The 15207-nt window shown below is 39.4% G+C and overlaps 1 protein-coding gene across 1 annotated transcript in view; it reads right to left on the bottom strand.

Annotated features, from left to right (window-relative positions):
- CDH6 (cadherin 6) overlaps window positions 1-15207 on the bottom strand; it is a 101582-nt gene that overhangs the window by 34362 nt on the left and 52013 nt on the right. The window contains exon 2 of the mRNA XM_054192998.1: window positions 13707-14058. Within this exon, the coding sequence (XP_054048973.1) occupies window positions 13707-13934 (228 nt within the window). The 5' untranslated portion in view covers window positions 13935-14058. The remainder of the gene's footprint in view (window positions 1-13706; window positions 14059-15207) is intronic.

Below are 15207 nucleotides of genomic sequence, written 5' to 3'. Positions count from 1 at the left end.
AAATGGGTTTTCTAACCTGAAGTGCAAACATGCAGCCACAGCTAATCAGCTCTGCAAAAAAATCAATTGGAAAGTGTCAATCCTTTCAACATTGCCCAGGGCCTATCAACTCTTTTCCCTCTTGGGTTCTCCAACTGCTGCTGCTCTTCATTGTGATTAAAGAGGGACAATGGCACAAGAGCTTTTGTCCCGCACTGCGGTATGTCAAACTAGAAAGGTCCCTTATTCTGTTGGCCCTTGTCTCTAGGGGCAACTCGTTATCAGATCTTAATGAATATTTAGCAAATCTGCAAACTAGGTAAAGGTGTCTCCATGTTTTCCTGAGCTGAGTGCTGCTGAGCTCTTTTGTGGTAATGCAGTTTTATTTGCTCCTTTTCCTATTATCTGTAAGCACAATTATAGCAGGCATTTACAAAGTATGCCTTTAAAAAGACAAACAGGTCTTTAATTTATAAGACTCAAGAGACTGTGGTGTCAAGTCTGATCTCTATACATATGGGCCCTTGAATTTCATGTTCTTTTGTCAAACTTCTTGCTTTTCTTTGAACTAATGTATAACAGTAAGAAAGATAACCAATATTCCTTTTAGACTCTAAGGAACTCAAAACAATTCTGCCTCTGAGTAATAGCTGACCTCTCACTTAAAAAAAATAAAAATCCTTGGTTGTAAACTGAATTTTCCCAGTTTTACTTATGTCAGTTGGGTTTCATTATGCCTTTGTCTGAAAGATTAAAGAGCCCTCTCCAGCTAAACAGTAGTGACGGTAACAAAAGAGCATTGTACAGACTTCTGCAATTACCCTCACAAAAGAATGGAGATCTGGTTGTTCTCTTAAGGAAGGACAAGGCAGTTTAAAAAAAAAAAGAAGTTTTATGCTTTTTGGTCCGTCTATTTCAGCATCTGGCATTTCTTTGTCATGCTGACATCATTCCTTTTTGCCAGTGTTTTTGAACTGTGTGGTAGCAACGGCACCTGGTAGATATGAGGAAAGGTTTTAGTTGAGGCACCAGCATTCACTTACTAAAAAGCATAAAGAAATTAGCCACCTTCAGATTTGTCACACCCTCGCTCAGGTACTGAGAAAACTCTCTTACATGAATAGCTGAACAGTATATTAGGAGAGACTAAAAGTTATATTTTAACCTAGTGCATACACTTCAGTGATCAAGAATAAAAATTCAAGTCTTTGAATCCTTGAAAGCCATAAAGAACTGTACAAGTCATTTTGTTTTAGAAGACAGGCTTTCTCATCACTGCAAATTTACCGCCATAACTGAATAGTCAGTCATTGGATTCAAGCGTGAGTCTTAAAGGCTAAATGGGAAAATTAGTTTGAGGCATCACTGATGATTTCCTTGGTATATAAAAAAAATAGAAACAAGGAGTGAAGTGCTTTTAAGTGTGTCTCTGACAAAACACAAGATATGCAAGGGAAAGACAGACTTGTACAGGACTGGCAGGTTTTAATATTCTCTCTGTCACAGTCTTCCTGTCTGATCTTAGACAGATCACTTTTTGATACTTATTCATTCTCCCTACAGTAAAATCTGGGTTGTTAACAACGTCCAATTCTGTATGTAATGATTACAGCATGATTTGAGAGCCCTGGGTGTAATTTGTTCTGCATTAGTTTGTGAAAAGACAGAGGATTGTTTAACTGGAGTAAAGATTAGCAATACTGTGGCTTTGCCACAGCCTGCTGCATTTAGGGAGTGAGGGGGTGGCCTTTTCCTAATACAGATGGGATGCTAGAAAATCTAATTGCTCTCAGGTGTTTGGTATTATCCACTAGCTGAAGGTTATTGTCACCACAGGTTAGATAAGGGATGGGGTAGATAGTGGAGTTTCTGCAGTCTAGGGCTGGCTATATTAGCTCAAATAACATTCTGAGATATCTTAAGACTTTGTAGTAATGTGAAAAGGAAGATATGTGCTTTCATTTCTACTGCATGAGCTCTGGTGTTAAGGAAAATTAACTGCCTAAATTGTAATGGCTTTCAATGGAGATACAATGAGTCCCTGAAGGGATGCATGCCTCCCCGGGAAATCTCTCCCCTAAACCCCTATGTTTCAATGAGAATTGTGCATACAATTCAAGAGCACCAACATTTGTTATAGCTTTTTTTCTGAGTCAAAGCAAAATAGTTCAAATATCCTGATATCCTTGTATATCTAAAAGACAGGTATGCGCACAGGAAAAGGTACCTACAGCATAGTTAATGTACCTCCACTGTTTAAGCTTGCTAGTTAATATATATACACTATGTCCCATTTTCCTTTTTTGCAAGAAAAGATACTCACTGAGCCAAAAGGCCCAGATGTATATCTCATCTTTTAAAAAATACACAGGAAAAAGAAATCATATGGGGTTTTTTGGGTACCCAGCTATTTCATGGCATAATGTGACTTCTGTCCTGTACTGCATTACGCAATCAAAAAAGGATCTCATACAGTCGGCATTATATGCCCAGCTTTGCCTTTGATTTTGCAGGGAATTCACCCAGGGACGGTTGCTTACTCTTTATCGGTGGTCAGAATTATCCATTTCATCACCAAGGAAATGTTTTCTTTGCATTAATGAACTTTCAAAAATGCCTCAAAATTATATGATAAGCAAATACAGCATCTAAATTAAGGTATATGAACAAGTATATTTCTAATTCAGTGAAAACCTCTATTCTCCTGTGGGGGTAGGGAAGGATATATCTTAAAGATGAACTAGGACAAAAACAAAACAATACAAAAAAACCCTTGGCCTAATACCCAGAAAAGTTTTTTACTGGGATACAGTTGAATAAAACATCAGGCTTCTTCAGCAAGTAACAGCTTCTGACTACTCCCTGATGGATGCGCTTGAAAGCAAATGTTCATCCTTTGCTTACTGACAAAGGTGAACCTTTGATATTCTGAGCACTTGACGCTGACAATCAAATCCTGAAATACGTGTATGAATTTTATATGCTGTATAAAAGTGTGTGTGGCACGGAGGAAAGTAGGGGGATGGAGAAGGGAGGATATAGACAAACACTAAAACAAGTGAGAACCCACATTCAGATTTAAATGAAGACTTAACAAGAAAGGAAATTAATTCACCTCCACAGGTTTAGTTGAGTCTTTAATCTATTTGCATGCCTTCTAGTTCTACAGTTCAGAAGCTGGGGAAAGGAAAAATATCTCCGTGCTGGCATGTTCCCCAACTTTATTTCTAAACAAAAGTTTGTGTCATGTAAATGGGTAATTAAGAATTTGTGTGAGACAGCAGGTACAATCTAAAAGGCTGCACATTTAAATCTCAACAGGACCCTCTTGAGGAAGGCTGCTGAACTAGGAATATGTTTATGGGAAACCTTAGCCAAGGCTGCAATTGAGTAGATTCTTCTTTCAAATGAGTATTCCTCAAAATGCGTTTGTCAGGATGCAAAGGGGTAGCTTATATGACTTGAATGCTGCAACAGAAGGATGTAGGCCGTTTAGAAAGGCCAGGCCAGGCCAGGAAGGCAAGGAGGTGGATTAGCAAAAGATCAGCTCAGGTAGATGAAGCTTTGCTTTGGAACAGGTGACAAATCAGTCAGGAGCTTGTGGATAAGAGGACAGACCAACACAAGACATCACTGTAGGCATCTGCTACGGACTGCCTGCTCAAAGAGATGAAGTAGATGAAGCCTTCTTTAGATGGATGGAGGAAATCCTGTGTTTGCAGGCTATAGTACTCATGGGGAACTTTAATCATTCTGATGTTTGCTGGAAGGGCAATATGTCTGTGTGCAAGCAACCCAGGTTTCTGCAGAATGACATAAGACAATTTATTGACCCAGGTGACTGAGGAGTTGACCAGAAGATGCATTGTGTTGGACCCATTACTCATGAATAAAGAAGAACTACTCCGGGGTGTGAAAGTGCAATTTGTCCACAGGCCCCAAAGATCCCTGACTCTATCAGAAAATTCTGGTGGAGTGAAGCACTATCCACAGCAGACAAAAATCAATATATTAGGAGCCTTTTAAGCAAATTGGACAAACTCAGTTCTGTAGGACAACACTGGATGCATCTAAGGATGGTGATGAAATGTTTTCTTTCTATAATGTCTGAAAAGTCATAGTGATTGCGGAAGGTTCTTAAATTCTGAAAATAGGGAAAGTCACACCTATTCTAAAGAAGGGCAAGAAGAAGGATCTGGGAACTAGAGACTAGCCAGCTATACCTCAGTTCCAGGGAATGTTATAAAGCAAATACGCATGGACATTAAATTCAGGTACATGAAGGAAAAGAAGTTGATTTGGAACAACTATCATGGATTTAGTAGTGGAAATCATGTTTAACTAACCTGTTTGCCTTCCCTGATGGCATGGATGGCACTGTGGACAAGTAGGGAGCAGTAGATATTGCATGACTTTAGCAAGGCCTTTGACACAGTCTCCCATAGTATCCAAACAGGCAAATCAGTGAGATATGGACTGGAAAAATGTACAATAAGGTATGTGGAAAATTTGCTGCACAGCCAAGCTCAAATGGTTGTGATCCGTGGTATGAAGTCCACCTGGTGGCTGTTTACTAGCAATGTTCCTCAGGGGTTGATATTGGGGGACAATGCTGCTTAATGTCTTTATTAAAGACTCAAATGACGGAATGCATCCTCAGCAGTTTTGCAAATAATATAAAAATGCAGGTTGGTTGGATGAAGTGCTCTCAATATTGAGAAGGAAGAGCTACTATCTGGAGGGACCTCAACAGCCTGGAGAAATGGGCTGATGGAAACCTCAGGAAGTTCAGAGCAGGTAAATGCAAAGTCCTGCATCTATGCTGGAATAATCCCTTGCAGAAGTACAGACTGGATAGAAAACAGTCTTGCAGCGAATATCTGGGCATTTCAGTAGACAAGAAATTGAATATGAATCAGCAGTGTGTTCTTGCTGAGAAGAAAGTCAACTGGTTTGTTTTAGCAAAAGTATAGCCTGTTGATTGAGGGCATTGATCATTCTCCTCCACTCACCGTTTGTAGGAATACAACCGGAGTACTGCATCTAGTTTTGCCCCTGCTCTCTACAAAAAAGATATTAACATGTTGCAGTGAGTTTACAGAAGGGTCACCAAGAGGGCTAGGGGGGCTGGAGCATATGGTGTATGAGGAGAGGAGAGAGAAACGGTTTTGTTTAGAATTAAGAAAAGAAAGTTTATTGTTGTTTACAGTTACCTGACGGGAGGGTGTAGAGAAGGTAGAGCTAGAGAAGGGAGTGATAGGATGAGAGGCAATAGACACAAGTTCTTTTGGTGAGAATACTTGTGTCTATGCTCTCCCAATTATATCATATCTAGTATTCATGAAAGAAAAGAATTCTCTCTGAAGCACATATAATTGGTGTGATCCTATCAGTCTAAAAAATCTAAAAGAAATTTTTCATAAAATATTTTCTGTAGGTGAAATAATAGATATTTGCATGAGGTGGGTTTATCAGATGAATGTTGTAGACCCTGACAGTTTTCGTTACTTGGAAGTAGCACGAGGTTCAGGCTCACACCAGTTTGCAAATACCATGAATATATATGCAAAAATTTTCATCCAAAGAGCATTAACTCTTTGCCTGCAACCCCCTTGGCAGTTGTTATTCCCTATACGTACAGGACATTCTGTAAGGAATTTTACCAGTTATAAGCAGCATTATCTCTGCTTTAAGCAACTGACCTGAAATGTGTAAAACCACAGAAAGATCACGGAGTGGAAAGAAACTATGAATGCTCTGACACCTCTGTTTGCATGCCTTTTAAATCCTCTCCTGATCAGCTTGATTGCAAGGGCGGCTAGGGAGGAGCAAGCATGTCACAGAACCAAAGGTACAGTTATACTGTTCTGTCTTTTTCCATTAGTGACTTGACTTAGTTTGATGTTGCCTTCTAACATGAAGATATAGTATGGGCAAAGTTGATAAACATGCTAAAGATGACTGAATGATCATTATGTGAGCCTGTGCGGGACAGTAAAACCTTCTTTGTTCCAAGATATATCTAGTGGTGAAATATTGCTTGATGTTTCGCAAAGAGACAAAGTAAGAAATAGTGCCAGACAGATGATATTCCTATACAGACAGGCCATTCCAGCTGAGTTCTTCTGGAGCCCTGCTCTGTACAACAGGGAATATGCAAGTTGGGGATAGAAGGACTGCAGTCTTCTTCGGATGATATGACTCCAAACCAAACCAAACAACTCTGAAAAGAAAACAGTGGGAATGACAGTTCTAGTATAAACGTTTGCTGATCTGTTTTTCCCCTTCTCTTTTAATATACATTTTTAACTTCTGGTTCACTCAGTGTTTTATTTCTTTTCAACCTTTGTTGTTCTGGGTTTTTTTTTGTGGAATTAGAAGAGAAGAGAGAAAAAGGATTGATATTTTTCCTTTCTCCCTTTCCTTCCAGAGGGTGATTCTTCGCTTTCCTTCATCTGCCACCTCAGACTTTCATGATAACTACAAGCTTCACTGAATCCTGAAGTACTTGCAAGTGCATGCTGAGGTTTGTTTCACCCCATTAATGGTGAAAGCAAGCCACAGTCTGCATTAGCGCATACAGATCAACAGTAGCTATTCACATCACAACACATTTTCAGTTTGTGTTTTGAAATGTTACACTGACTGGCCACAGCTCTCAATCTGCTGCTGCCCCGCTGTGAACCTGTGTTCACCAGTAAGGGAAAAGGCAGCAAAAGAAAAGGGAGTCACAGACAAGATGAGTTTCATTTAATAAAGAGATTTCTCTAAGCTTTATGGCTTACTATCTTTGTTGAGCCAACTGTAAAGAAAAAAATGGTGGAAAAACTGTGGTACTTTGTCTTGAGCCTGAAAGAGGGATTTGGTTTTTGCTGTTGCTAGCTTGCAAGTTCTATATTCATGACATCACAGCTTTATAGTGAGTACTGTGCTATACAAACAAATAAGAAAATAGTAATCACAGTTCCAAAGATCAGTGATCTAAGTAACACAAAATAAAGCATGAACTTCACCTGCAGTCTCTCCTTGGGGAGGAAGATTAATGTGTTCAGCTATTTTTCTATAGCCAGCAGTCTAAGGGCACACAATTTAACAAGATATGCAGATTGCTGACAAGGGTAGGACAGGATGATCTGTGAAAAGATGTGGCCCAAAATGTAAGCACTGGTCTGAGCAGGTCATTAACATATGGAAAACAAAATTGTTTAGTTCAGGGCACAAAAAATGAAAAATAAGAGCTAACAGAAATATTTGCTCAAGGGTCCCAGGATTTGCTTGCTTCTGTAGGTAGAAAGAAAAGAAGGGAAGGAGGTTATGTACGGTTACACTGTAAGCACCACCATGTGCTATAATATAGGAAATGTGCTATGTTTGAAACAGATGGTTGTAAGGCTCTTATATTGTGTAATATATTTGGGTACAAGGATGATGCCAAGTAGATTCACAATTATGATGATCGTAAACATTAAGCAGGCTATATTTCCTGCCTTTTCATTTTCTGAATAACATTCTTGCCCATCCCACCCATTTCTCATTATCTCCTTTCTTAGCCCCCATATGACGGTTTGAAATCGGCAAGCTGTTTCTGGATTGTCATCCTGGGCCTCTAACCTCTCAACTGTCCCTCATTTCAGAGTTATCACTATTCCACAGAGACCGACAGTACAGAGGACTTCCATCAGCGCCAGTAAATCTTTCAAAGAGGAATATAAGACAAGTGTGCGTATGTGTGTGCAATTCAATATAGGAATGAAGGGCAGTTGGGAAAGTCAAGTGGTGGAACATAAAATATGAATGATGGCTGAGGAATATAGGAAGTGCAGATACACCACAGCATTTGTTCCACCTTTTAAGAGAATGACAAGTATTCAGCCTATTGAAGCAAGAGGCAGGTGACCTAATCATTTAGACAGGGGGGAAAAGGGGCTAAGAATTCTGATTATTGGGGTTTTTTAAGTCTTGGTTTAGAAATTTCTGACTTTTAGTTGTGCATAAGGTCATTTAATCTTGCTGTACATCAGTTTCTTCATGTGTAAAAGGCTGGTCTCGATGCTTCTTTCACCACAGAGTTAAACATATCATTGCAGTTAACTAATATTGGTACACGTAAAGGACCCTGTGACTTTCTTGTCAAGAAAAAAGGCAGGAGTGCCATAAATGGCCCAAAAAAAGCCCTATGCCCTGCTCAGAGAGCAATTCCTTTGCAGAGAGTGGTGCAGACAGCTGTCAGTGTTCCCCAAGGACCAGAGCACCTTCATGCATATGGCTTGCTGGGGGGAGCCTAAATCTGGAAAGGTGCAAAATTTTATCCCTCCTCCTTCTGCATGGTAAAGGGTGTGGAGGTCCTCTGAGAGCCGCAGTGCAAAGTCAAATTTCCTGTGCACGTTTAGCTGTGAAAGAAAACAGTTGAGGACTTGCCAGGGACAAGGGTCCAGCCCAGAGCTTTGTGTACACTGTGGGCAGTGCTGCAACCCACAGAGCAGCTCAGATGATTGACTGACGTGACCTAGGGATGATTGATCGCTGTCTTCACTTTTGCTGTGAGCTACTTCAAGCCCAGGAACTGTTCAGGACTGAGAGGTCATTCAGAGATTTAAAGCCTGGCTCTTGGGTGGCCAGTTCTCTTGGAAGAAGGCTGCAGAATCTAGACCTGGAGAAAGGATATTCTAAGTGTCAAAATCAATTGAAAACTGTTTTGAGTAGATTCCCTGAATAGACATCACAAGTGGAACTTTTAATTTTAGGCCTCATAAAGAAAACAAATAGTCACTGTGTTTGGAATGGCAAACTGAAGGCATCAGGTGTATATCACAGTGCAAGGTACAAGGTAAAGCAAACAGATACCGAGCAAGTGTTTGCCAATAGAACTGCATAAAGGATGTTAAAAGTGCAGATGGGAAGAGTCAGTTTAATTTGACTTTTCACATCTTGCTTTTGTTGGGAGAACAAAAGTTTTGATTATAAGTACAGAATGCTAGCGTACTAAAGATCTGAAAGAAAGTGAAGGTTTATCTTGCTAGTTTTCATGTCATCCAGTTAAGATATGATACCTTTTAACCATTGGAGTAATGTGACCCATTTCTGCCTCAAACGCTGAAAATGCATGGACTGTATTACATGACAATAATTTTCCTTGTTTAAATAGCCCCTTGTGTGTGCTCACAGACAGACATTTTTGCCTGACTGTGTGACGTAGTCCCACTACTTGCAATGGTTTGGAGAGATTCTACCTTGTGTTTGATTTGCTTCTGGTGAAATGCGCTGCAAGGGATGGTTCGGCTTGCTGACAGAATAGTTGTAGTCAGAAGTAAAATCAGGCAAAAGAAACAAAAACAGTACTGAAACTATATTGCGATATCATTTAATCCATCCCCTCCTCCTCCAAAGCAGAATCAATGGTACCTTAAACCATTCCTGACAGAGGGTAAGTTATCTTTCCCAGTGGTTCTTTCAACACCAGACAGAAGGATTCTAGTTTTGGCTAGAGTAATGCAGTATCCTTTCTGCTTTGCCAAGCCACATAGCAGCAGGACTTTGACTTTATCTTCCTTGAAAAATGGAGTTGTCAGCAGAAGATGATTGTTTATGATGGGTTGTACAGGTAGTAACATCAGATAGCTTCCAGGCGAGAATACTGCTTGAACTACATAAACATCAATAATACAGAGCAAAAATGAAAAGTACGTCTGGAAGTTTCCTTCTAGTGCCAGACAGACAGAGTGTGACAAAACTGTTCCACAGGTGTGCCTGTTATTATCAGGAAAGCAAGTTGTTCCTTTGCACTGAAGGCTGCCAGAAGCCGTTTCTGGGTTAATGAGTAAGATTTAAGACTTGTTCAGATCTTTATTTAGTCTGAAAGAAAGAGGCATCTTACCCCCTTATGTAACAGTGATTTGTAGGCTTGTGCTCTGACAAGACCACTCAGTGATGGATGCCAGTGCACGAATTTTATGTAGCCAACGGGACAGCTGTGCAAAGACATCAAGCAGAATACATATGATAACTATACCTTTGAGTATAATCTTGGAACAGGGCAGATTTTTTTCACTGTTTTGACCAGGAATATCTGAAGACCTCTAGGGAACATAGCGTATATTTCTGTATACAGCTGCACTACCACTTCATGGTTTACCTGTGATTTAGAGATGCATTCACCCCAGCCCTTTAAAATCGTACTAAGCAGCCACAGGTACAACTAGATCACTTTTAAAACCCGACTGAAATGTTGCAGGTTTTGGCTAGGTAGTAGTGCTGGGCACTTCTCTACTTTGATGCTCATGTAATCCTTCTATTTTATTTTGGGATTGAGTCCCCGCCAAGTGCCATAATTTCTGAACCAGAAGAAAAGATATCTTCAGGTTAAAATGTCACTGTGCCCATCAATCACACTTCAATGAATAGCTGTAGTTCACAAGTTATTCAGCAGCGCAATGAATAATTCCAGTCTAGAACTTTTCTGCAAGTTCCTTATATTATTATGTCTGAGACAAACCAAGCCTGGAGGTGTGAACTTCTACTCTTTTTAAAAGGCTTTATTTCAGGAATATACAAGAATGACATTCAGGAATACAAGAACTGGATAATAAAATGGTGGATCTGGTGTCAGAGCCACAGCACACAATCAACTTGTATTGATAACACTGGGAGCTTCTTGTTGGCAGCCACATATTCTTGTCCAGCGTGATACAGCAGCGTATCTGGGCTGACAGTAAAGTGTGTAGCATACAAAACTGGGGAGCACTTTTTAATTGCTGACAGTACCCATAGGTACCAAAAAAGGACTGCTTTGTTTTGTCTGTGCTTAGGCAATTATCTCCTAAAGGATGGAAAGCATTTGGGTTCATTGCATATAGAGTATACAAGGTATGGAGCACAGTAGTGCTCTGGTCGGTGACTCAGGTGGTGCTTCAGCATTGTCTTCAGTACTGCCTTGAGCTCTGCCTTCAGAGAGATTACTTTCTTTTGTATTATCTCAAACCTGAATGCATTCCCCCTCACTTTTCTTCCCTTTCTCTGTAAAACTATTATGATATAAATGTGATTTTTGTACTATAAATAGTTACATGATTTTACAACTGCAATTTGGGCAGTTTATAGAAATAATGCTGTTTCTTTCACAACAGACTTCTTATATCTCATATTTTGATGTAGATGTTTGAATTAAACAGATGTTAACAAATGAAAAGACAAAAGTAAAACCAGCTCAAGTAATTTTTTTTTTCTCGTAGCTTGTATGGAATATTTTTTTTATAATTATGATGTTAATGCCTACCACCTTCAACTGCCAAAAACAAAAAAACCTCAGAAGATTCAGGTCTGACTGCTTATACAGTAAGACACAAGCACAATTCCCCTTTACATACATATATTGCTATTGTTTTAAAAGACTTTCCTGTTCACATCTATTTATGATATAAGAGAATAAAAAGACTATAACCAAATATTCTTACCATTTTTGGTTCATGTTTAAGGTTAACATTTAGTCCTCTGAGAAAAAAATATGCTTCATAAACATGTTCATTATCCTCATTTGCCCACACCAATCAAGTTTAATTGCTCAGCTAAATTGCCTGGTTACCTCAATTTGGAGACATTCAGCTGTTTCTATCATTTATCCTCACACCAATACTCAACTTTCTCTAATAATAAATGGCTGCTCTTCCATGCCTCTTGGCTAATTGTTCAATTACAAGGGTGTGAGCAGTTCTGGCATTTGAAAGACGTGTGAAAGGCCACTTGTGAACAGCCCAGGGACACAGAATCAATGACATTTATATATTATGTGTTGTTTCTATGCTTTGTAAGTGTATTAAAGTACCAACAGGCATAAGAACAACTTTTAAAAATAACATCCATGTTTTTTTCTCTCTCAATGACTCCAGTTCAAACTTTCTTCATTTTCTGGTCCAACTAGGCCATCTTTTTAACTGTCTGTTAGCAAACTTGTCCTGCAGGAATATTCACTCCCCTATCAGTCCCTCTGAATCCAATAGCTTCTACTCAAATTCTGCAGTGGAGACAATGGGGAATTGGGGCTGAGCAGGTTTAATGTCAAAATTCACAGTGAAAACGACAAGCTGTAGGACTCACCACAGCACCACCTGATTTATCTTTGGAGAAAGAGATCCCCATTACCCCGATCTGAGTAGAGTGTGAAGCAGGAGAGTGTGTGGAGGACTGATGTCTTTTGTTTTCTTTTCTTTTTCCTTGACTCCATATTTCTTAGCTGTTTTTTTTTTTTATTTTTGGTTGGTTGGTTGGTTGGCTTTTTTCTTCACTGTTTCATCTTCTGTTTTTATTTGTGCTCTCCTTAGGTAACCTTTTCGTCCCAACTCCTATCCTCTACCCCTATTTGATGCCCCTTTCTTCTCCACTGTCTCCATCTCTCTTTGTAAAGTTTCCTTTCCATCCACGTCTGTCTTTCTAGTTCTTCCCTCTTACTCTCTTCTGGCTTTTTTTCTTACCCTCTTATCTTCCCTCTCTACTTCTCCTCTCGGAGGACTTTCTGCCTTTGGCTTTTTCCTGTAGATTGGGCTCCATGGTACCCTTCATGAATGCTGATTATCCCGGTCGGAGCTCTACGAGTATTACACCAGCTGAGTAGCTCTTCATTTGAATCATGCCTTGCAGCCATTTAGCAGGAAAGGAGTGTTGCATCCAACTTTGACTGACAGCTGATTGGCAGGCAAGAAAAACAGCCACCATTTCTCATGGGAATGCTCAGAAGCTTGCAGAGGGAGATAAAATGTCAAACCACTGTGATCCGCAGCCTTTGCTAAGAGGCTTGAGAGATCAAAGTAGATCAGACACAATCCCATTTTAGTTTGGAAAACTAAACTGTATTGTTTCTACTTTGAATGTCATCATCAATCGCATAATTTCTGCATTCTGCAAGAGAGGCGCCTATAGACTATGGCACCTTGGGCAGTGTAGACTCTCTAAACTTACCACATGTGCATTAGCTCTACAATTCACATAAAGGTTGTTACCGACATGGGGGTGTGCTGCTCGGGGAGGTGGGTGTTCTCAGAGTTAAGCTGTGATTATTATTTTTTTTTTAATTATTATTATATTTTACAGACCCTTTTCTAACTGTCGGCGTGTTTTGAGTTTAGAAATTTTCAGCTGGCTGTTGCTTCTTAGTATATAAGCACGGTGTGCTTCAACTTTTTGTAATAGCATGGCTTGTAGTATTATGGTCATGTCACAGAGTCCTCAGTGGCACCACAGAGCCTCATCAGGAAATGGCTGCAACATTGTCGCGTGCAGTGGGGAATTCAAAGGGAAATGGTTGCCTTTTGCTGGATAGAGAGAATCCTCACCAAAGTATGGATACTGCGATTCCTAAATATTTTGGACCAAAACCTCTTCTGGTTTAACTAGTTTGACTCTAGTAAAATTAATGAGCATGAGGGAAAATGCAGATTACATTTTAAAACTAAAAATTTGGCCTAGACAACCCTGTAATTAAGGTGCATTATTTCCAGACAAAAGTGAAAAGGGAAATCTTTAACATTATTGTGCATGATTGGTCATGGGACTTGCTGGTTAAACTGGAAAATTCCTGTTGTCGATTACAATTTGAAGCTGAATTACTCCTCAGCGGAAGCTGGGCAGACAGGAAGGTGAACTGAAAGTTGTAGCAGGCGCTGTTCTTACCTATTTGCTATTGCTGGCATTCTAGTCCTTCTAAAATCAAACTATGGATGCGTAGGAAAGAATCTTACCTTGCCAACATATTGGTAGTCAGTTCCTGTGTATTCCTCCAATAAAAAGAACTGATTCCACATCCAGCTCCTTTTGGAACGATGGAGGTCTCGCCTGCTGTTTCCAGACAATACCAAAACCTTTTCCTTTTCTGGAAAGCCACTAGTCCTTTTGGATAATGGAGTTAAGAAACTTTGGTGGGGCTGACCAGCCCAAAACAGCAGCCAGAAGCAATGGTAAGTTCTCATCACGGCAACACAAGAAGTTCTAAATAATAATCTTTTTTCTTGTCTTCAAACTAACCTACTTTACTGCACCGAATCCAATCTCATGCCGTCTTCCTTCTTTAGTCTTTGCAGTCTCAAAGGATCTCTGAAAAGAAAAATAACAACTTTTAAAGCATTTTCAAAGATACTTAACATTCATCGCTACAGCAAATAAGACCAAAGAGAGAAGAGCAATAGTGATTGTTGAAAAGCTGGGCTGTTTCTGGTTCAGAACATTGCAAGCGGTCCTTCAAATAATCTGAGTGAATCTATACTGAGTAGGAGGAAAGAGTCCTGATGTTTGGGTTTGCGGTTCCTTTTTTTTCCCTTTTAACTCCATTTACTTCCATTCATTGACTAAGGCAAACCGGGCTTTTCTCTTTTTGCTGCCTGGACTTTGAGATGTAACTGATTGGTTTTTGACTGGGGATCTTGATGAGGTTACCTTATTACATCGAAGAAGGGCTAGTAAGAGTGCACACTGTCTTCCCAGGAGGCATTCTGTTGCTATAGTTATGGGCTGAAGAGCCCAGACTTAGATAACTCCAGGATTTTTCCCTCACATTTAAGGAGTTCTGCCTTTGACTTCATTTAGGAAGGGTCAAGTAAACACGTCAGTGAAATAAATGTGCATGTTTGTCAATATCTCCCACATACTAGACCTGTTTGATGCTGTGTAGGAAGTTCAGTGAACATTTTGGTTTCCTCAGTTACGTACTGCCAGAGTTTTGTACTGAGTTTTTGATCTTTAAATACATAGTTATATATGTAAATGCTTTCATTAATAACTTCTAAAAATAAAACAAAATCAGCTAGTTCATCTCCACCTGTAGGTTTGTACTAGCTCCTCCTTCCTACTATTATTAATACTAAATATCTGTGCACCTTCAAAATAATTGTGAAAATGATCCCTATCTCTGAAGATAGCATGATTGTCATCACAAAAAAAAGCCACACATACAGTACCACAGTGTAGTATGGACAGTTCTTCTGTTTGTAAAAAAATTGAAAGCTTCTATTCAGGAAGAAGAAATGATACTATGTGTAACGAGTCATGCAAAATGCCTAATGAACAGCTTTGGAACATTTTATAATCTGAAGAAATCAGAATTAGTTGACAGAAACCTTCCACAACATATATTTTTCACAAACACTTTGTTAAATTTTTAGTCCAAACAGATCCATACTCTTAGAGAAGGATCATCTGATTAATTTTAATTTGGTTTCACAAATGGAAACTTTATTTTTTTCAATA

This window comes from Rissa tridactyla, chromosome 2 (genome assembly GCF_028500815.1).
Source record: "Rissa tridactyla isolate bRisTri1 chromosome 2, bRisTri1.patW.cur.20221130, whole genome shotgun sequence".
Taxonomy (NCBI): Eukaryota; Metazoa; Chordata; class Aves; order Charadriiformes; family Laridae; genus Rissa; species Rissa tridactyla.
Note: the sequence above shows the minus strand (reverse complement) of the source record. Positions and strands in the feature narration are given on the sequence as shown.